The sequence below is a fragment of the Anticarsia gemmatalis genome, chromosome 5, assembly GCF_050436995.1.
Source record: "Anticarsia gemmatalis isolate Benzon Research Colony breed Stoneville strain chromosome 5, ilAntGemm2 primary, whole genome shotgun sequence".
NCBI lineage: Eukaryota > Metazoa > Arthropoda > Insecta > Lepidoptera > Erebidae > Anticarsia > Anticarsia gemmatalis.
The window spans coordinates 13,166,565-13,189,557 of record NC_134749.1 but is presented as its reverse complement, the minus strand read 5'-3'; the positions used below and the strand labels follow the sequence as shown (position 1 = coordinate 13,189,557).

At 33.5% G+C, this 22,993-nt stretch overlaps 2 protein-coding genes across 2 annotated transcripts; both read left to right on the top strand.

The window, feature by feature from the left end:
• Window positions 1–6,548: 6,548 nt before the first annotated feature.
• LOC142973217 (peroxidase-like) lies at window positions 6,549–14,130 on the top strand. Its single transcript, XM_076114849.1, has 12 exons — window positions 6,549–6,834; window positions 7,220–7,368; window positions 7,743–7,907; window positions 8,641–8,828; window positions 9,846–10,038; window positions 10,334–10,531; window positions 10,736–10,886; window positions 11,176–11,335; window positions 11,692–11,859; window positions 12,220–12,418; window positions 12,851–12,956; window positions 13,397–14,130. The coding sequence occupies exons 1-12, from the start codon at window positions 6,707–6,709 to the stop codon at window positions 13,482–13,484; spliced, it is 1,893 nt and encodes a 630-aa protein (XP_075970964.1). The 5' UTR covers window positions 6,549–6,706; the 3' UTR covers window positions 13,485–14,130.
• Window positions 14,131–15,575: 1,445 nt separating this feature from the next.
• On the top strand, window positions 15,576–21,803 carry LOC142973400 (peroxidase-like). The gene is made up of 12 exons (XM_076115069.1): window positions 15,576–15,734; window positions 16,213–16,352; window positions 16,740–16,904; window positions 17,236–17,420; window positions 17,707–17,896; window positions 18,133–18,321; window positions 19,396–19,540; window positions 19,875–20,031; window positions 20,353–20,520; window positions 20,780–20,978; window positions 21,264–21,369; window positions 21,629–21,803. The coding sequence occupies exons 1-12, from the start codon at window positions 15,598–15,600 to the stop codon at window positions 21,720–21,722; spliced, it is 1,875 nt and encodes a 624-aa protein (XP_075971184.1). The 5' UTR covers window positions 15,576–15,597; the 3' UTR covers window positions 21,723–21,803.
• The last annotated feature ends 1,190 nt before the right edge of the window (window positions 21,804–22,993 follow it).

Here is a 22,993-nt window from a genome sequence, read left to right as displayed (position 1 = left end):
GTATCTATTATTCCTTTGCTATTTCCATATCTATTCGAGTCGTAGAGCTCTTTGTAAACTGGTCGCGTTCCGGAACATTGAGCGGAAAAATTATCATTTTTCTGTCAATGACGTGTTTGTATTTTATTTTGTATCAAATCTGAAATGAATGCTTTGTTTAGATACATTTGTTTTTAGATTATTTTATATGAAATGTTTTGTGTATTCGTTTCATTGTGTTTGATGCATGAACAATTTTTTTCTATTTTGTTTGCGACAGATCTAAAGACTTTATAGAATTTGATTTTATTATGCTCATTCTTATATTACTTGGTGGTACTGTTGGAATAAAAACTATGCTTACGATTTAACCGAGCGGCTGGTGGTTCTCATTACTTATTTTGCGATTATTAACATAATATTCTCATCAATTACCCGTATACTAAGTAAAGAAGTTTTGGTAAGACCAAAGTCTATAAAATCATTTTGGAGACTTTGCACACCTTCAAGAACTGTTCGAAAGAACTCTCAGACATGCAAGGCTTCACCGTTGGAACAAGTAATAATTGTATTAATACACACATAACTTCTAAAATTCATTGGTGTGTTGCCTCGGGTTCGAACCTGCGACCACTTGCGTGGGAGGTATCAACTTATACCACTCGATTTACTTATCCTTTTCAATAAATTAACTCAGCATTTATTACCAGCAAAACCAATATCTATCCTCAAACCAGTAACCTATCAAAGCCACACATTTCAAACCGGTCCAATAAATAAAAAAATCACACGCATCCCTTCCAGCCACGTGTCGCCATCATTAGAAACAGATGCTGAGGGTAGTTCGTGAATAATAATCACTGGGGTGACTAATTGACGGACGGACGGACATGACAGCGGTAACGAGAACCCGTGGTTACTGCTTTTTATATGACGTATGTTAATGATAGATGTCTCGTGGTAGGGGGTTTAGAACTCACTTTTTTATCACTATTATGTGTTTTCTTTGAATTGTTTTACGGTCTATGTAAAATTGTCTTGGCTATATTAACTTCAACTTATAATTTGCAGGGTTCCGAAATTCTATAAGGAACAGTTATAGTTGCGAATTTGGCATGAATATGAATATGCGCGTTAGTGTCACCAATAAAGTGGTGCCTCAAAATATACATATCTATGATTTTAATCTTAAGTAGTTAAAACCAACAGTAAACCAACATTGTTAAACCCTCACGAACATGAAACCAATCGTATTTCAATACTAACTTATTTAAATGCTCCAATATTTGTGTAGCAAATCGTGTTCATATTGAGCTACATTACATAATTATGAGTGTTTCGTCAATGAGTGTGCAGCAGCCGGTACAAAGTTTGCGCCAATTAGGACCAACTTCATACGATCGATTAGATATTTTAATGAAGCGCAAGTTGTGAGAACTGGCGGGGTAATATTTAGCATATCGTACATATTTTTTTATTTAATATTTTGGTAATGTACTGCAACGATATCGACATTTTATTTTCTCCCGAAAATTTTAAATATTGTTTACTTATTTCGGATCCAAAACCAGTTTTGCTATTTTTTTGTTTGTTTTGTCACATTTTAAAGTAAAAAGCCCTAAAGTGTTAGTACAAAAGAAGATCTACGCCCCGTGCTTGGCACGTGACGCTGCTTGACAGTTATGAATCTATATTTTAGGCATAGTTTCGTAGTTTTTAATACAAAGATTGTTTTGTTGCCTGGCACAGTCAGAAAGCATGTCTGTGTACGTGCGTATGAAACAGTAGCTCGATTCTCTACTACTATCGACTACTGACAACCGGCTATCGAAAAATTTTACACGAAAATCTGTTTAGCGCCTCTACCAGGCTCCGAAAAAACTAATTTGGCAGTACATTTATAATTTCAAACTTTCAATACTCGATTATACCGACTGTAGAGAATCGAGCTATAGTAGTGGGCGTAAGTATTAAGAAAAAATTGTGATGACAAAAGTCTATAAAAATATTTTTAATAGAACACTAATTTGGCAAGCTTGATTTATTTTATTTTATTTATTTAATAAAATCTACTATAAAACAAAAAATAAAAAGGTGGTTTTTTCCCCAAATCGCCGTCCCTCTTGTCTCACACCAGCACTCATGCGAACATAACGAGTAGCACGTGTCCAGCAGTTTGTTACTGTAATTAACTGTAGGCGTCACTTGCATTGTTCAAGGGCCGGTGAAAGGGTTGCTTACTCACCTTTAGTGGCTACACTGGCTATCCACGTCACTTTACATCAAACATTTTTGCGTACAGGGTGGTGTTTAAGGTTTGGTTTTAAGCTTTACTGATGTTATCTTTGCAATATGAACACGATGATAAATGAATATAATAATATGAATTTACTTGAATCATAATTTAATCCAACTTTCATTTGACTGAATCTAGTTGATTGTATATTTAGATCTGGTGTGTTGCTTTAAGGAATGCTAGAAAGTAATTTGTCTTATTGAAATAAGCAGGGGAGAGTCTCAGAGAAAGAAAATATCAGTCTTTATTATACAAAATCAGCTACTGGTCAGTAGAACTGATTCCAAACTTGAAATCTTTTTAAATGGTAGTTTGGTTAAAATTGTTTAGTTTGTCTAAATTTTGAACTGTTACATAATGCCTGAGAATTCTGTAGATATTTTCCTTTTTGCTTCTTTTAAATCACAAACTTGTTTCCAAGTAATTTAGTTGACGTAAAAACTTAAAGTTTGGAATTATTTTGAACCGCAGTGACGCACGAAAAAGAAACAAAAGTTTAAGAATGACTAGAATAAATTGAATTATTTTCATTTTTTAAGAAACTTCTACGAAATTATTTATTTTGAAAAAAATACTATTATTCAGTGCTATGAAACTTCGTCTACACAAAAAAATCTAGTTTTTTGAAGATTGGACAAAAAAATGTAAAGTTAGGTTGTATTAATTATCATTCAGTATCTTGGCATCGCGGACAAATTGAACAAAATGGAATTATAGGTACCAAGAAGACTGACCGCCAAACTCATGCCAAAACGCCTGAGAGATAGACGATTAACATCTAGTCAAAATTTCAGGAACCTATCAAAATAAACCATTAACCAATTACTGCTATAATTAGAATACGACGCGTAGTTATAACGTGATAATTGATGGACTATCAACCTGTCAGTGCCTACCCCCGACTGGTCAAAATTAACTGCAAACACGTCAGTTGCAACCGACCACGAACAACTGGACCGCAAACTGGGTGTATTGGGAGCTTTTAGATTGTACGATTGTGAATACGATACGATTTACAGTAACTATATTGTTAAAAACAACATGCCTGTGATTAACAAAGGATAAGTTAGTAGTTTTACGAGTATGTAAAATATATCCATGTTTTGGCAGTAATATCCTATATGTATATTAGACACGTAACTAAGTTTAGGACTACAATTTGAGAAAATACCAACAAAAGTGGTACGACCAGTGATTTGATCCCAAGACCGGTAAGTAGCCACATTTAATTGTTTTATAAACATACATACATTACTGGTCAGGCCGTAGTAGTAAAGCAATAACTACTATTTCACGACTATGTCCATCAGGAAGACAGTATAAGGTCAAACTTCTCTTACGACACGACCATTGTGTTCAGCGTTAAAACTATTGTCATTTTTCTAATATAGCTTCGAAAAATATATCGATCTGCTGTCTAGACTTTGAACTCTCGCTCCAGCTATCGCTGCTTAACAAAAATAAACACGGTCTTATAAAAATAGATACTATAAATATAGAAACACGGATTGTTTGAAACACAACCCTTGAAGCAAATCGCTGTTCGGAACAAAAGACTATTGAACAAACAAGTAAATATTGTTTTCTTAGAGACACTCGAACGAATCACACAAGAGTGGGTAAAAGGAAGGAATATTGCGAGCCTCTCTGAAACGCAATATCATGCAAATATTAAACTACAAAGAACTTGTGACGTAGAAAAGTGTGGAGCGTCTGACTTTCATAACTTTCTTTATATCTGACTTATGATTTTCTTTAACGGTGAAGGAAAATATTGAAGGAGACATGTTTAAGCATTATTTTACGTAACTTTTGAATGTTATTGGCCATTGCAATTTGGAAGAAAATATTGATACTATTTTAGGCCAAGTTGCTCTGGCTATGGTTGCAAGCTGATCGTGTCGGTTTCTCGAATAATTCTTATTCCTTAATAATATTAGTAAAATAAATTCAGAAGTTTGTTCGTCTATTACTTCGCTTCGATAGTAATCATTGAACCAATACACATATGTATAATTTTGTATGTGAATCGAACGAGAGTCAAACATTATAGCATACATTTTTTTTTTCATTCAGGACATATACATTTTTTGTACAAATTGCACACGAGTGGAGTGGTGAAAATTAGTTAGTATTAAATTATATATTATAATATAAAAACTTCCATAATAATATGGTTTAACTTTGATTGTATCAAAATGTTTCTTACTTCGACATCCGATGTTAATAATATCACTTTAAAATCCTTATTCTCGTTCTTGATAAAGATTTCTCACGATGTGTTACTGTCTTTAAATTTTAAATAAAGTAGGCTCTAAATACTTGTGTGTCTTATTTTTAAATTACCATACAATTATAGTTGTACCTATTTCCCTTAAGACTCGTAAATATTTTTTTATTGTCATGATTATCATAAAAAAACTAGAATAATTGTTAGAAATGGTGAACATTGTTGTAGGAAATAGTGAGAGGTATTGGGAACTATGTCAGTAGCCCGATTCTCTATTTCTATCGAGTTCCGAAAACCGGCTAGCTATCAAAAATGTTGTATGAAAATCTGATCAGCGCCTCTAGCGGACGTCACGAAAACTATTTTAGCAGTACATTTGAAATGTCAAACACTTGATACAGGATGGTACCAATTGTACAAAATCGCTCTACTGGTGTAAATATTAATTCTAAAATCATAATTCAATTCTTCACATCTCCCGCTATATGCCCCCCCCCCCCCAAATCAACGCCGCAAATGGGATTTGGATGGAAATTAACTTTAACGCTTACCGCAATTTGCAATCGAAAATAATTATTTTCTACACATTACTTAGTTTTTAAAATTGTAATATCTGCGAATCAAACAGGAAAAATATTTTTAAATATTTTTTTACTACCATTTATACTACTAAGAAGTTCCAAAAATAGCGTAAACAAACTGCTTTATTCTTTACTAGCTGACCCGCGCAACTTTGCTTGCATCACAAGAGAGTCGTAATTTTCCCCGTCTTTGTAACATTTTTACTGATACTCTGCTCCTATTGGTCGAAGCGTGATGACATATAGCCTATAGCCTTTCTCGAGAAATGGGCTATCTAACACTGAAATAATTTTTCAAATCGGTCTAGTAATTTCTGAGATTAGCGCGTTCAAACAAACAAACTTCAGCTTTATAATATTAGTACAGATTGTGTACTGCTTAGAACGCACATTGAACAGCGAGTTAATGTAATCAGGGTCATGGTATATGAATATCGAGAACAATAGACACTTATAATACTAACAAAATATGGAAATAACGTATTGAGCTTAGGATTTAAAATTTACTTAATATTATAAATAAAGTTTTATATTTAATCTCATATATTATGTACAGGGAAAATTATGATTATTTCAATGAAAATATTATGCACTCATTACTTAAGATTCTTATTAATATCTTTATTTATATAAGAATTGACACTGCAAATAAAATTAATTTAAAACAAATAAATACATTTGAGTATTTAAAAATATAAATTTAAAATCCTTAATTAAGGAGATAATTATGTAATTTTTTTATTCGAATCTTATTAACCAGTATTTAAACTATCCATTACGCATTTTTACGTATTTGAATATGGTTATGATAAAAAAATCTGTACCTTGGAATTTGATTTGTAAGTAATAAAAAATATGGTCACATTAATTGCGATCTCTGATTTTAAGCTTTGCGCAAAAACTCGCTTTAAAGTTCCACAATATTGTTTATTTAAAGTATGACACTGAAGGCCCTTAAATACATACAAGACGTCTTGATCGTCTATTTGGCTGTCTCTGAATTACTTCAAACTTTTGTACAAAGAGCTGATTTTTCTTTATTCAAACTCTACTCGAGGTATAACTTTACGATCAATTACGAGATATCGTTAAAACCACAAGTGTCAAAATTAGGATGATGATTTGTCTCGGTCTCTTTTGTTCATAATATTGGTAGAATTCTCAATGGATCAAACCGTAACTAATTAACGTAACCCACAGCTGGCCACAGAACTGGACTTAAAGAGCAACCTCTAGAACAATTTGGGAGGAGACCCTTGCCCAGCTGTGGTACAATAACGGATTTAAAGGAACTTATTTACGGTACTTTAATCTCAAACTCAGAAATATAATCCTTTTATGCATCACAACTGCATGTTTTAACGCTCTTCAAAACTCCTACGAATATACTACCTACTTAAAAGTTCGCACTTCAAAACCGCTCAGTGTGAACTAACTATTAGGTCAGTTTGGGTCAAGAGTAGCCGTTTTAAGAAACCACGGAATATTTCGCTCCACATTTGTTCATAATACGTCATACGAATAACGCGTATAAAACCTTGAATTTTACTAAAAAAGCTACAATTTCTGGATATAAATAAATACGTTTGAGAATATTATTCATTCAGTGTTGTTGTGAATATGAATATGATTTATTTATTGGTGTTTTTTCATGTGTGTGTAGTATATGGGGAATTTTATGATTCGTATAAAGGAACTCCTATTGGCAGTGAAGAATATTATCAACATGTGAAGGCTAATACTACTTTGTAAGTAGATTACATAATTCATATTTCTGTTTGCATAGATGTTAAGACATTTCATACAGTTTAAAGTAACAAGTTTATGCCTGAGTCGCCACTAGTGGAAGGGTTTTTAAATTAAAAATAGTAGCTTATGTTTATGCTGGGTAATCTATCTTCATGTAATTCGGTTCCATGCTTTGCCAGTGGAAGCGTATCTGATAAACTTTGAGTTGATAATTCTGAAAAAGTCATCTCACCCTTTTCCATAGGTTTTGAATTGAATAAAAAAGTTAATACCTAACGAATGTGACTTCTAGAATGCAAATCAAATAAGTATTCCGCATCAGTTGTGTGACGCTGGTCAGAAATGGCACGATAGATTTTACCTGTCATGCCTCTTATTTTTCAGCTGGTGTGTATCTGAAATACTGCCCTGTGATCCTCAAGAATGGAGACGACTGGACGGTTCTTGTAATAACCTGTATCAACCAACAAGCGGAGCTCCCCATACACCTACATACAGAATACTGCCACCTGCTTTTGAACATGACGGAAAAGGTGAAAACTCTTTAATTCTCTTGCACAGAATAAGAATCCCGTATATTTTTACTTACAATCTGGACTGATGACTCTGGGCTTAAGACAAATATTGTTCTCAAAAATGTTGACCCAGTTGAAATAATAGACTATGTAATTTATAAAAAAAATGTTATTTTGGTAAAAAATTCTGTACTTAAGTACTGTAGTGAATAAAAAGATGCTCAATTCGTTTACCTGGAGTTCGGTTCCTTGTGTGGTTACTAGCTTTATTTGGTGATTAGGTGAACCTTTCGTATACATTCTCCTCACTTTACCATTATCATAGCCTCATTCTGCAGAACATAAAAATATTTTCTTGATATTTTCTTAGAATGCCGTAAAAATATTTTCAGATTTCGTTCCTAGAAGCTCTAAATCGGGTAAACCTTTGCCTCTCATCAGAAAACTAAGAACAAGTCTTTTGGCAAACGCTCGAGTACCTGATCAAACGTTGACTATGTTGAGTTCTCATTTCTTGGTGTTCATAGCATCTGATGTTTCTAACCTTCATGATACTGGTAAGTTAAAATCAGTTCATGTATTAATGACGCTGGAAACGAACTTTAATATCCAACTTTCTAAATGGAGAAGGATTTTTTTACAATGCGATTTTTTTAGCTTGTATGTATTATGTGTTTCCCCGATTTCTCAGAAACTGGTTGGCAAGGAAATTAAAAACTACAACATTTTTTATAAGCAGTTTTTTAGGATATTGTTTTGATAGTTATTATTCTTAATATTAATAATAAGATACTGACTCGTCATTTTCGAAGAATTGTTTTTTGCGTAAACAGCAAGTTTGCATTTCGCTTTAATGCTTAAGGAAAAATCTTAACAACGTATACACTGCAGTTCTCCAAAACGAGTATATTTTTTTATTAGTAACACATCATGGTTTATTGGTCTTTCGGTAAATCAGGTAACGTGATAAATTTAACCCGTGAATGTCCCACTGCTGGGCAAGGGTCTCCTCCCGTAATGAGGAAAGAGACTTTGCATATCTTCAAGAACTATTCTCAAGATTTCTCAGGCATGCAAGGTTCCATCACGATGTTTTCCTTCACCGTAAAAGTAAGTGATAATTATTTTTAATACACACATAACTTTGAAAAGTCATGGTGTGTGCCTCGGGTTCGAACCTGCAACCACTTGCGTGGGAGGTACTAACTTATAACACTCGGTCATCACTGCTACGTTATGTGTATATAACATAACTTCTTAATATCTTTTAATTTGATCTTCTCCTTCCAGTAAACTACGTAATGTGGACCCCAGGATGCTGCAATCCTGGAAATCGAAACAAAGACATGTGCGCTCCCATAGAAGTGCCAGCAGATGATCCAGTTCACCAGTTCAGTGGTATCAGGTGCTTTAATCTGACGAAGCCAATGACCTTCCAGTCTAATGGATGCCGGAAGAAAGGGACTAAACCTGAAAGGGTTAGTACAGATTAAATATTTGTGCATGTTCATTTTACTCACATATGTTTTTATTTGGTGAAAAAATTGGTTTTTAAATTTAATAGTCCTTTACCTTTTCGCCGATGATTAAGGGTTTTCTCCCGGTGTAGGGGCGTTTGCTTGCCTTGAATATTGGGCCAGGAAAATATCTGTTAGGTTTCCGTGGAGTAATTTCCCCAATCCTCAGGTTTAGTGATAGAGGCGCTGAGGCAAAGACACGGATAACAGCGTTAATTAATGATCTATAGTACTAAAATGTTGCTTAAAGCAAAAAAAAAAATCATTAGAGCCTTGGCTATTGCTAAAAACAGGAACAATTTGAATTAAAACACGAAACTTCCTGCTAAACGGTTGTTTTATAAGTCAGACAAATTATAATAAAAATAGCGATACGAATAAATTACATATGTTTTGCTAATAAACAAGGCGAGTAAAAAATTAAATAACGTGAATTAGTGGGAAACAATGTATAGATAACATCAACATCATTATAAAGATTAATATCTGTTAATTTTGATAAAATTGTACTATTTATTACAGTTTGTAGAGGTTTTAAAGTCGTTCGCTTTTCTACTGTCGGCTCGCATCTAGATAATTACTGAATTAAGATTGAATGACTAATTTGTTTTGTGTTTATAATAAATGTACGTGAATCCGTTACAAAGCCACAACGATAAATTCATATGTGCATTCTTATGTTTTACGTGCACGGTAGCGCATTTCTCTACAGTTAATATCAAGTATCAAGAGTTTGACATTAAAAATGTAAGTTACTGCAAAATAGTTGCTACGGGGCCCATTTGAGTTAAATTTCCATAAAATATTCTCAATAGCTAGCCGGTTGTCGATAAACGAAACGGAAGACAATCGCTTATTTTTTAATTTTTTGTCAAAAAATACGGCTTTACGTAAGGAAGAGCGTTTTTTTATTCGGTAGATACTTTTAATATCGCGTTTTATTGTGTTCTGAACTAAAGACCAATGATTTCGTTTCAGATACTTACTGCTACACCTCTAGTAGATTTATCAACAATATACGGTAACCTTGGTAACCCAAGTCGCTCTCTCAAGGGTGGTCTTCTAAACGTTGAAGTAGAAGACGGTATAACATGGCCTCCAAGTGAGAAGACCAATCGTGGCATTTGTCTACTGAATCAAAGACCTCGTGAGACTAGGTGTCATAAAACACGTAAGTTTTATAATGATTGCTTTTATATTTCTCATTTTTCGGAATGAAATGCCTGGCGTAAATGAAAAAAAGCTTACGCCTTGGTGGTGGTTAGAAAAGCTGTGATTATGATGATGATTTTGCTTAAGTTCTGTATATTAGACACAGCTTCTTAGCCGCGCAGGCATAATGGCATTGCATGACATAGCGGGCCATGACGTCATGTTTGGTCAATGAAAAACTTTAACTTATATATCTCAACGAACCGGAGCAGATTTTATACGGTGTACATAACGTCAACTTTATTCTTTTTTAGCTGCTGACGAAATGAACACATTAATGTCAATAAATCTAATGTCTATCTGGTTTTGGAGGTATCATAATTACATAGCAGACAGACTAGCCGAAGTGAATCCTTGCTGGAATGATGAAAAACTGTTTTATACAGCAAGAGACATCAATATAGCTGTTGTGAACCAAATACTGTATTATGAATTGTTGCCTTTGATGATGGGTAAGAAACCAGTTATTTTTTTTCATCGTTTGAAAAGACGCAGCTTATGTACTTGTGATTCAAAATTATAGATCAATAATTATTTTTCAGTAATTTATTTCTTAGGTGTCCATTTCTTTCTTTCGCTACGTCATTTTTTGTGATGACGTCACACATCATAATCAAACAATAGTTAAAAGGTCTTTAATCTTTTTTTTATTGCAGGTTACGACAATCTAGTAAATGCTGGAGTAATATCCCAATCGTATGATTTCGGCTTCAGAGATATTTACGACCCATCTTTCAAACCGGAGATATCTATTGAATTTCCTATTGCTCTCCGATGGCTACACACTGCAGCAGAAACCATTACCAAGTATGTGTTATAACAATTTTGTATCACAGTTATTTAATAGTCCCACAAAACTACCGACGCAGTTTGACTGCTGGACCAAAAATTATGGTACATAATTATAATTAATTACATTCTTTCAATGTATTTCCCTGTTATTAAAATCACGCAAGTTTATAAAATTATCAGATGTCAAATAGCAAAGATTTTTAAGCGTATGTATCTTACGTACGTACAAAAACGACTTGGTTTAAATACTGGTCAAGACAACGCATAATTAAAAAAAACTGTAATTGTAAAAAAATACTTCCAGAATGTACCATCCTAACGGCACCTTTATCAAACAAGTTCGGGGAGTAGATATCATGTTAAGGACTGGTTACTTAGCTGTGGACAATAATTTAGAGTACATCACCCAAGGCAGCTTCAGACAACCAAGTGCTAAGATTGATGACCACAATATAGATCCTGACGTAAGTAAACATTTACAACTACAATAAAATAATCACTTTTACAAGACACTAACACAGACCAGGTGATACAATAATAATAATTGGCTTTCAACGCAGAAGATTAAGAGTTGTAACTCAAATAATTTTAGATCTTGTGGAGTTATAATAATTTATGTTAAAAATGCAAAGGAAGACTGGGATTATGGGATATGAGAAATTCCTTAGTAAATAAATCTTGATGTGAATAGAGCGATGCACATGCTACCAAATCTTTACTAGAATAGATCATATATAATGTACAACATAGACCGAATTTTCATCTATCTTACATTACTTATCCACGAGAACTTTAAGAGTTAAACTTTAAAATGTTACAGCTAGCAGAAAGAACAATCGGTCCAGTACAAAGAGCCCAAGACGTAGCATCAAGCGACCTTGCTAAGGACAGGCTACTTTTCTTGCAACCATATACCAAATACTTAAAACATTGTTTTGGAAAAGATATCAAAACATTTGAAGACTTAAAAGACTTCTTTGAACCTGAGGTAAGTAACTTTCACTGATTGAAAAACGTAATAAGTAATGTCTTAATCCAAAATTAGATTTTGAGCCCTATCTATCTATACTAATATTATAAAGCTGAAGAGTTTGTTTGTTTGTTTGTTTGTTTGAACGCGCTAATCTCAGAAACTACTGATCCGATTTGAAAAAATTTTTCAGAGTTAGATAGCCCATTTATCGAGGAAGGTTATAGGCTATATATCATCACGCTTCGACCAGTAGGAGCAGAGTACCAGTAGAAAATGTTCAAAAAACGGGGAAAAATTTGACCCATTCTCTATGGGACGCAAGCGAAGTTTCGCGGGTCAGCTAGTGATGGGATAAAGTTCAAATTTGTTTTGCAGATGCTTGAAAAATTATCGGAACTATACGATGATGTTGAGGACATAGATCTTCTAGCAGCTATATGGTCTGAGACTTCAGTGAAAGGAGGAAGAGTTCCACATACCTTCTATTGTATTGTGACTGATCAGTTGCTGCGGTATATGAAATCGGATAGACATTGGTATGAAAGACGGAATAGACCACATGCTTTTAGTATAGGTAAGTAGACACCATTTTTCTTGTGCTATAGAGGATTTATTTTCTCAAGACACCACTAATCACAAACATAGCTGATCAATCAACTCATGTATAATTTGCAATATTTATCATTACCTACCTGATGATTTTTGAAACTTTTAATATTAACAGTAGCTATTCGTAGAAAAAAGATGCACAAAGATAATAAGAAAGCTTGGTTTTGCGTTCAGACCTTTTCACTCACACTAGATTTTTCAAACTTTCCTTACAAAAGCAAAGCGATTTATAAAAATATAAGTCTAATGGAAAATAGGTAAAATATGTCTACATTATACTAGTTCTAATAAAATTTCCGAATCTTACTTTGTTAAATCCTGGCAACCAGTAACCAGCCGTTGTTTTCTACCTGCGTTGACTTCTGTACATAATAAATACACTTTTTCCTATTCACAGAACAACTATACGAAGTGCGTAAATCGTCGATCGCTAGTGTTCTTTGCGCTGTCGGCGACGGAGTGTCGCAGATACAACCTCACGCATTCAGAAGAATAGGTCCCAGGTCTGTAATGTTTTGTATTGTCATTGTTTATTTCCGTATTATTGACTATAATATACCATAATATAGGTTTTGTATAACAATAACAAATATGAAATGATTACGGACTATGATATCATCATGGAACAATGTATGGCGTATACCAGGTTCGAATCCGGACAAATTATACTTTTGCATAAAATTTTATGGGAGTCTCATTATACTTCTATGTCTTCACGACATACATTACTTGAATATGGTGTAGAAATTATAAAACCGGTACAGAAATCGTTTTGCTATGTTTTACTTAGCAAAACTTATCACAAAAACCAATCTAAATTTTAATATCTTAATCATAAATTATATTCCCAAATTACATTGTGTCTAGTTTTACACCACTGAATAAATAATTTTGATGCCAATTTTTTTATGACAAAGGCCATTAATCACACAATATTTTACAGAAACGAAATGACAAGCTGTAAAAACATACCGCAGATTGACATTGAAGCATGGCGAGATAGCTCCTGCAATGGTTCCAAGTCACATTAGCGACGCTAACAAAATCATCGTTATAGAAGAATAAAAGAAAATGCCGATCAGGCTATCATAAGTGTGTAGGTAAACCTTAAAAGTTATCGTATGTAAAGTTTCAGTGCACACATGTAGTGCAACGTTTGGATGGGTGCAATGTCACAGTCAAGTTGATCATTTCAACCATTTCAGTACGAAGCTCATGGAACAACGCCACTCAACGACGAAAACCTAAATCAAAAGCCACTGTAACATTCAATTTGTATTTTATTAGAGATTAACATTTGTCTATTCGTTTATGCTAGGTTAGTACACACTACCAAGTTAAATAAGACGATGAAAAGAGCATTAAAATCGAGAAGTTTTGGGTTCGAATCCCATTGTTTTACCAACCAAACTAACCCATGTATCCGATGAGGGCTAACGAGATTGCTTGTATCCCATCACCCTCGATGATAAAAATTAAAAAAGAACGACGGAACCGTTCAGGAAAGCTATTACGAACCACTATGAAGCCCTAACGACATTTCTATATGGAAAACTGATCAAAGCACCCCTTGCAAGCGAAGGGGTGAAAAATATTTATATTTGATAGGATAGGTTTAACACTAATTATTGTATACATTAGAATGTAATATTTATTGATTAATAAATTATGATAAAATAAATTGCTGTACTGTTTATTTTCTACTTTTCCTTTATACGACTATATACGCCTGGAAGAATTCATTTGCTCGAATTAATTTACTTGCAATAATTGAGAATTTGAAAGTAAATAAAAATACACACAATGCCCAACAGCTTTTATAGCCCATCCTTTGCGTAGACTCTCGATATCACGTATGTACTTCAAGAACTTCGAATAAATGTTTATTGACACATAGCTACGCACCAATTCTTTTCGTCATCACAATAGGCATTTTCAATATTTTTGTCAATATCACTCAAATCGTACGCATTCGCCCTTGACACTAGTAGTCAGTTGGAGATTTGAGATATAATGAAGAGTGTTACCGAATTAAAAATTAGTTTAGATAAATCGATGTTTTAGAATAGTTCCTTTATCTGCCTTAGTGATCACCGAAACCGTTATTTTTCAAACAAAGAGCTCAGAACCGTCGAAAGTAAATACAGGAGTCAACAATTTCATTGTAATATTAATATTTTATTATTTATTTAATAGAGCAACAAATGTTTTTGAAGAATTCGGTCTCTATTTTACGGATGACTTGATGATAAAGTAGAAGTAAGTAAAGTAAGGTTCATTCTACAAAAACAGTTAAAATAAAACAAATTATGTTCATAAAAATGAACAGCGTAACTATTCAAATAGTGGACTTAATAAAGTTGTGTTTGATACATTAATATTTATTCAACTGCTCAAACAATGTTTCGTTTTATTTTCATAACATTTTATTTTAATATTGTCGTTACTCTTTCCGAATGAATTTTGTACAATAACAATAAGTCTCCATGGATTATGATGGAAAACATTTGGTTCAAATCTGAAATGGAAAGTAGCAAATCATTAAAGTATATTTTAATAATGTCGTAGTTTAATGACGATTATAGCGCTGATAACGCTGTGGTTAAGATGGTCACCGCAATGCTACGCAACCAAGGGTCGTAGGTTCATTTCTATATATTTAGTTTCGCACAAAGATTAAATATTTGCGTGCAAACAAAATTTATTGTTTGAGTCGATGCTGTTTTGATACAGCAATATTATTGTTAACTAAATTCTGCAACAAATATGTGACTGAATACGAAAATTACTACTTTTGATGGTAATTGATCTATTAATTTGACTACTGGAGTAGTAATTTCTACATGAAAGACATTTAATATCGGTAGCTTCTGTCGTATTAATGTGCATTGTTGGAATATTAGCTATAGCGCCTGTGTAACTCTGCGATTTTACGGAAATAATTACAGAAAACAAGGAACTAACAAATGAGTCATTAAAGAAATTTTCTCTACAAGAGTTATTATTTACATAAATATAGAAAAATAACTTCTATAGGATACCATTGTCTATAATTTCCATACAAATATTTTTCTAGTATAAATAGCAAGTTTTTACTGCTATCTTCACAATCAAGTATCAGTTGCAACCAAGAGAGGTTCAAACATGTTATCTATACATTTAAGAGTTTTCTTAGCTGTTTGCTTTACACCAAGTGTGTTTTGTGTTGTGTATGAGTATTACTCGGGTGCAGCGGCTTCGAAGGAGAAGATACATTATTACAAGCAGAAGGGTATTGTAGAGTAAGTATTACTTTTGTTGGATTCACATTAACGTCTTTTAATAAATTATTTTAGCATTGTTTCGTTGAAATTCGAGTGGACTTAGAGTTTATTTACTATTCTTTGAAAATGAACTTGAGGTTTCCAGTAGTATGTGAATAAGAATAAATGCTTACTCAAGAATAGTTTAAGTCTTTACATAGATTTTGCAAAACGTGACTCTGGACAGCTGCCTACTAAAATGTCTTTTCATAATAAAATAAAGAAATATATTTTTCTTTAATTTATAAAAAAAACATCCATTGTCACATAAACGGTGATTGTCAGTGTTCTATCAACTTCTTAAGTCTTATTAGCAAAATAAGATTTAAAATATTTACGACAGATTTTAGTTTATAGTAAATCATAGAAAATCCTTTTTGTAGTCATTGTTACGTAAAAAAGAGATATAATTTAATAAAAAGAATTGTTAAAAAGTGGTTCGTGTATTTATTTCCAGTGTGTGCACCATCGATATCACTCAATGCTTCTCAAACCAGTACCGTCGTATAGACGGATCTTGCAACAACATGGAGATGCCAGCAAGGAGCTGTTACCTAGCTCCTTTGGCTAGAGTATTGCCTGCTGTGTTTTATAATGGTAAATATTAGTCAAAAAGTAATAAATCAGTATTGATGGGGTATTCACCATCGGTCGCCATATAAGCAAATTGAGTATTTTGGATCGGAAAGCTTTGACTTTCGTCTATCCCAATTTTGTTACTGAAAATTCCTATATTGAGTCTTTGTGAGGCTTAATTCCCCTCTCATTATGGGAGGAGAGCCATACCGCTGTAGGGCAGCAAAGCAGAAAAACTATTGTATTTATTCATATTTGAAGTTCAATCACAAAATAAGTTATCAAAAATGAACGAATACATGGAAACATTTGGAGTAAAATGTACCTTTATAATTTTATCCTTACCTATTGTGGGGGACCAGCTATAGTTCCGTATCTCAGTGACTCTGTAATAACATTGGTGTCTAGGTACAAATTCAAGGCGTGGAATAGACGGTAACGAGTTAGCTTTGCCAAGAGTAGCGAGAGTACAGCTGTTGAACGAAGGCAAAGCTGCGAACATGGACTTCACTCAAGCCATGCCGAGCTATGGCATATTTATGTACGGAGATGTTGGGTCTGGACATGACACGCGTATGTATCCTCTATATTATATTGAGTTTAATCCTCGAATGTCATCTAAGGCGGAGGACGAAATAGCACATAGAGCAGTTATTGTTTTTATCCCTCAAAAAACGAGAACGCTGATCAATACAAAAGTTCCCTATGATCTAGTAGCAAAGCTAGTAATATAGTTACTTTCAAATATTTAGAAAAGATAAACGCCTTTCTCTATCACGACATTATTGAACCAATTTTGACTATATACTATGGTTAATTTCAACATCAGAATTAATTAGTATTTTTTTATGAAAGGACAATACACTCATACATACCACTGACATATAAATTATTTTTCTTTCAGTCGTTTTTCTTCGCAATATAAGGCATTGTTGTGAAAAAGAAGGCAAAGATGACGTCATGTGTGCTCCGAACATCATTCCTGAAGATGACCCTGTACACCGCTTCTCCGGAATCCGTTGTATGAATTTAACGAGGCCATTGACACATCAGAATATTGGATGTACTTCTGATAGGGATCCTTCTCCCGTAAGAACATCATGATTATTATGAAAAAAAAAATTTTTTGATGACTGTTTGTGTCCGTATAGCATGGGTAAGGTGGATGCCAAGGCATTGCTTCTGCTTTGGCGGGTCGAGAGTTCGATTCTTTCTCAAAAAATATACTCGTATCTATTGTTTTGTGTTTGCAAATATCTCTACAAACGAGGATATTTCTGGGTGAGCGATTCGGAATATTAAAAATTCGAACGAAATGTCTCAAACCTCAAACTAACGCGAATTTAGATCACCTTTGGCTTTGAATAATTCACAGGTACAATTCGCAACCAAAATATTTGACCTCTCTCAAATCTATAACTTGGAGAACAAAGGTGACAAGGTACTCAGGAGTCATTCTCGTGGCAAGCTGAAGATTGAGGTAGAAGACAGCAAGGTGTGGCCTCCTACTGGACCTGGTTACTGTCCCATGAACCAACCTGGCGAGACTATGTGCTTTGGAAACTGTAAGTAATCATTTTACTTTAGAATATTAATTTATCAAATTAAAACACAAAGTCAAAAATGCACTTAAGGTACTCAAGCGCAGTTACCTGAACTGATGAACGAAAGTTGTTACTGGGGCATCTGCTAGATGCGCTGATTTCAATTTCGTATAAAATTCGTCGATTGTTGATAGGTGAATAAAACGCCCCTCTAGTTATCTTGTTCAACGACGGTAATTATTTTATTGCATTTTCAGATCCTAACAGCATTCTACCCATCAATCTGTTCGCCGTCTGGTTTGTAAGGAACCATAACTTCATTGCATCATTGTTGGGAGAAGAGAACCCTTGCTGGAACGATGAAGTGCTGTTCCAAGTAACAAGAGACATCAATATTGCTATCGCTATGCAGATTTATCTGTACGAATGGATGAGTCAACTACAAGGTAAGGAAATGCTTCTTAGATATTTTACTTACAGCAGTCTGTTTGTAACGGCTCGAATATTTAAGCCTCGCGCCATTATAAAGGTGCTAAGTACGTCAATTATTGGAGTATGACAACGTGTAAGTACGAGCGGGAGAGTAAAATAAAATGTCTTGATGTAGTGTTATACGACATAATTTATGTTAGTATGGATTTTTGCTATATTGAATCATGAAGATTAAATATTGCCCAAGTTCTATCAGCCAAAATGATGCGTAGAATACTAGTTTATAAAACTATGAAAACGAAAAAAAATATTTGGTCTATAATTATATGAAAATGTAACCATATCAAACAACATTAACAATTTAGTAAAAAATGCCAACACCCACAAAGGATTGCTTTTATCATAATTTGTTTTACAAAACTGAAGCTTTGTTCTAAAATGTAAGAATACGAAGGTTAAGTTTCCCAGTAAAAGAGCTTCAAGCCAGCCAAATGTATTAATATATTTCAACAAACAGTAAGATGTTACTACAACATGCTTCAGGCTACAAAAACTCCTATTATACTTTCTCTAACGAAGCAAAGAAAACGCGATTTGCTTCCTCGCGCGCCTCTAAGTATAAAAGCATCCATTACAAAATTTCATCACAGCCTTTTGTGTCTTGATGAATGTAATACTCTCGGGGTTATGAACATAATAAATTTTAAGATTTCTTTGCTCTTTCACCTATAAAGTACCAAGTTTTTTTATGTTGAGTACTCTTGAGTTATGTTGTGATCAGAAAATATGGAGTCTTATTAAATTTTTAAATGAGAACCTATAAGTATGATAAAAAATATAATTATGTATTGCATTGTTTATTTTCCAGCACACGCTTACAGACAAAATTTCCAAAATGTTGCCTGGATTAGATACCTGTTACAAGGATATTTAGATTTAAAATATGTACCTCAAAATCCTCTGGTACATATTTTTCCCAGATTCCTTTTAAACCTGCTACCTATAAAGAAGACATTTGGAAAATACCTATTTAATTTAAATACTGGAATTGTACCATATAGACATTACATTATTATACTTGATTTCAGGGCGAGAGAACTTGATCAGGTCCGGTATAATAACAAGACATACAGGGTTCAGGGACGTGTACGAGAAGAAAAGATATCCTTACGTTACTATCGAGTATACCTACATTCTACGTTGGTTCCATACTGTACAGGAATCTAATGCCAAGTAAGTTTTGATTATATTTAGTACTCTACAATATTACGTGTAATTATATAGTGAAAAAAAGAGCAAAAAGTAAATAGTAAAAAAAGTTGGACATAAATTGAAAGATTTTCAAACTATTAGCTGTGACGTTCTGCAAAAACAAGTTAAAAATTCATATTTAGGATAAGTTCGCAAGAGTGTGTTTTCTTACATAGCATATTGAAGAAGTATATAGCTGTATACGCCACAAAAGTCTTTAATCAAGAACTTATAACTCAATTCCGTAACTTTGATGAAAACTGTAGAACATAAAAACTAAACTTATTTAATGGAACTTTCTGGAATATTTTTTCAGAATGTACGACGAAGGTGGTGAGTTCATTAGAGACATCTCCATGTTAGACCTGACATTACGAACTGGATTCCTGGCGAAGCAGAACCACATGACGTATTTGACTCAAGGTCAATTCAGACAGCCGGCTGCTGCTATTGATTACTTAGTTGATTATGATGTAAGTAGAACTAGTCTTCAGTACTTGTATTTTATTAGTTAGCGGTTCAGGGAAAATATGAGAATAGTACAAGGAAGAACAAGGCAATAAGGGTTTGGTAATAAAAGATGCAGGTTGTGAATTATTCCTATCAAAAATAGCTTTATACTTACTAATAGATTGTCAGGACCCAGTGTAGCTCCTTGGAGGACTGCGACTTCTGTGCTGAATCTTCTAAATACAATTTCAACACGTTTTTTATATTAGACTATGTGAAGTAAGTAGTAGTCGTTTAGAAAATGCTAGTCTAATATTGAAAAGTTACAATGGTTTTATTTTCAGATGGCTGAAAATGGTCTGCCCGGTCTTCAAAAGGCAGTAGATGTTGCAACAAGTGATTTACACAAAGGCAGGCTGCTCGGCATTTCTCCTTACGTTGATTACGTGTTCTTTTGTACTGGCATTGAAATCAATACGTTTGAAGATTTGAAAGAATTTATGCTTGAAGAGGTAAATCACTTTTTCTCTTGTTCGAATATTTTTATTTTGTTATTGGCTCAAAAAATTGTCTACTGAAAAATTGTATTCAACCCAAAATACTTATATTTAGGTACCTACAAGAAGCAGAATGTAACGTTCTTAACGTTACATTTTGCTTCTTCGCAGTCATTGGTGTACTAGCGTTTAACAAATTACCACTTACTTCACTTTGAAATATATTATTTTGCGATTTCTTGTATCCTAAAATAAAATATTTTGTTTTTCACAGCGAATTGAACAATTGAGACACGTATACAAGAATGTTAGAGACATTGACTTGTTAGCTGGAGCTTGGAATGAGAAGCCTATGAGAGGTGGTAAAATACCTCCTATTGTAGCCTGCCTGCTCAACGATAACATTCTCAATGCGATCAAGGGCGATAGACATTGGTATGAAAGACCTAATAGGCCCCATGCGTTTACTTTCGGTAAGTGGCTAGATAATTACTATATTATTTTTTTGTCGAAACCTAGTTTCATATCTTGATATTGGTCAAACCCGTGTATTCTAAGCTTTAAACTAAATGGTCAAAATCGTGGTGCCGTTGACAGTCGTCAGTCAATAAATTAGAATGAATTGTGAATGTGTTGTTATGCACAAAACGAGAAGTGCAACCAATTCAATAAATTCATTTTCATCATATTGTTTATGTTTATTTGTCATAGGTATGTCTTTATTACCAACTAGCATATTAAATTGTTTTGTTTTACAGAACAATTACTGGAGATCAGAAAAGCATCTTTGGCGATGTTGTTGTGTAACGTTGGTGATCATGTCACCAAAATTCAACGGCATGCTTTTCTCACTATCAGTGACGAGTAAGATGCATTATTTATTTAAGCAATTTTGACAAAACCATGAGCATGAAATCGTATAATGAACCACCATACTTGTTATCGATGGTACTTACCCGTTAAAGATGGTTGGACTGATAGGACTCTTTATAAATCTGATAGAATAATGATACTGATATCAAATCGATTATAACTGTTACATGTGTCAGATACCTGTTGTAATTACGAGTATATAGTAGCCAATTATTTAAAGGCCAAAATATTAAATGATTCTTTGTTTCAGAAATCCTTTGCTGAAGTGTAGCGAGATCCCACAAATCGATTTCTCAGTGTGGGAAGATCCCCAGTGTCGCAGCAGAGCCAAGAATTTACCTTAAATTTGTATATCCGTTTGAAAAATATCGTCTGTTTTCCCTAATAACTATAGCTCAATGTTTGTAAAATACTCTTTTACTATTAAAATATAAAAAAAGGCAATAATTTGTATTTTTGAAACATTTTTCCTCTTCTAATTTTCCCCAATCCTCATCAGAAACAAATATTTCCAAACAAATTTTCCCATATCTAAAACCCATTACATAAGAATTTGTTATGATGACTATAAAGTGATTAGTGAATTCATTTTCTTTAGTTTGTTTGATATTCGTCAATTTGTGAATGTAGTTGCAAACAATCTGTACTGTGTGTCCGCCCGTGGTATGCAATGTTCGAGTTTCTCCTGTTTTTATATAATTGTAGGTACGTTCATTATCCAAATTTCATTTTATTAAGATAACTTCTACAACGTATTTATACATACGTTCTAAACTCTTATATAAAATAGTCCCAATATATTATATGCCCACGTATAATATGGGCTTTACGAATCCTAGCATTTTTCTGGTGGCTGGCAGCATCAAGTATATTAGCAATCCGTTTGACTCGAGTACAAACCAGCATTAAATTTGTCAAATTTTTGTCAAAATTTTCAAGTCTGTTCAAAATACATAAAAGAAAAACTCATTGTTATTGCTCATGTTTTTATTTCCGTTCATTGTAAGTGCTAAGGTTTTTACGATTTCTTTTATAGCATCCTTTTCATGAGCGATCAGGTGAAAGATTATGAGGCGAACAGTAGTAAAAAAGTTAGTGGTTTTTATTCTTTTTTACGGTTATTGTTACCTAGAAATGAAATTGTTTTCCTAGGTATATAGGGTTTCTATTATCAGAATGATACATGGGCTTGGCAACACATAAGTAATATTTAATTGAACGTTATTATGACGAGAGTTTAATAGACTAGTTCGTTAATTCGTCACTTAGGACACTATTAGTGTAATATTTTTTTATGTGTGGTCAACCGATTAGTGATGTTTCATATTATTGTATTAATTGTTTGTTCTAACTATATTAAAGAGAAATCACTAAACCGATTCTCTGGAAACCATCGAGTATCGAGAGTTTGACATTTAAAATGAACCGCGAAAATAGGCTCCTGCAAGAGGCGCTGATCAGATTTTGACACAAAATTTCTCGATAGCTAGCCGGTTGTCAGTAGTCGATAGTGGTAGAGAATCGCGTTCCACATGATAGGTGTAGGAGAATGAAATGTCGTAATACCAGTTGATGCTGTAGGTATTAAAAAATAGCGGAAATTTTCGACACTATT

Bases quoted from the DNA above. Each gene is read 5' to 3' on its own strand.
- LOC142973400 (XM_076115069.1), top strand. From the start codon at position 15,598: ATGTTATCTATACATTTAAGAGTTTTCTTAGCTGTTTGCTTTACACCA. The intron at 17,897-18,132 runs GTAAGTAATCAT...TTGCATTTTCAG, and splicing joins GACTATGTGCTTTGGAAACT to ATCCTAACAGCATTCTACCC. The intron at 20,032-20,352 runs GTAAGTAGAACT...TTTTATTTTCAG, and splicing joins ATTACTTAGTTGATTATGAT to ATGGCTGAAAATGGTCTGCC.
- LOC142973217 (XM_076114849.1), top strand. From the start codon at position 6,707: ATGAATATGATTTATTTATTGGTGTTTTTTCATGTGTGTGTAGTATAT. The intron at 7,908-8,640 runs GTAAGTTAAAAT...TTCTCCTTCCAG, and splicing joins TTCTAACCTTCATGATACTG to TAAACTACGTAATGTGGACC. The intron at 11,860-12,219 runs GTAAGTAACTTT...TTTGTTTTGCAG, and splicing joins AAGACTTCTTTGAACCTGAG to ATGCTTGAAAAATTATCGGA.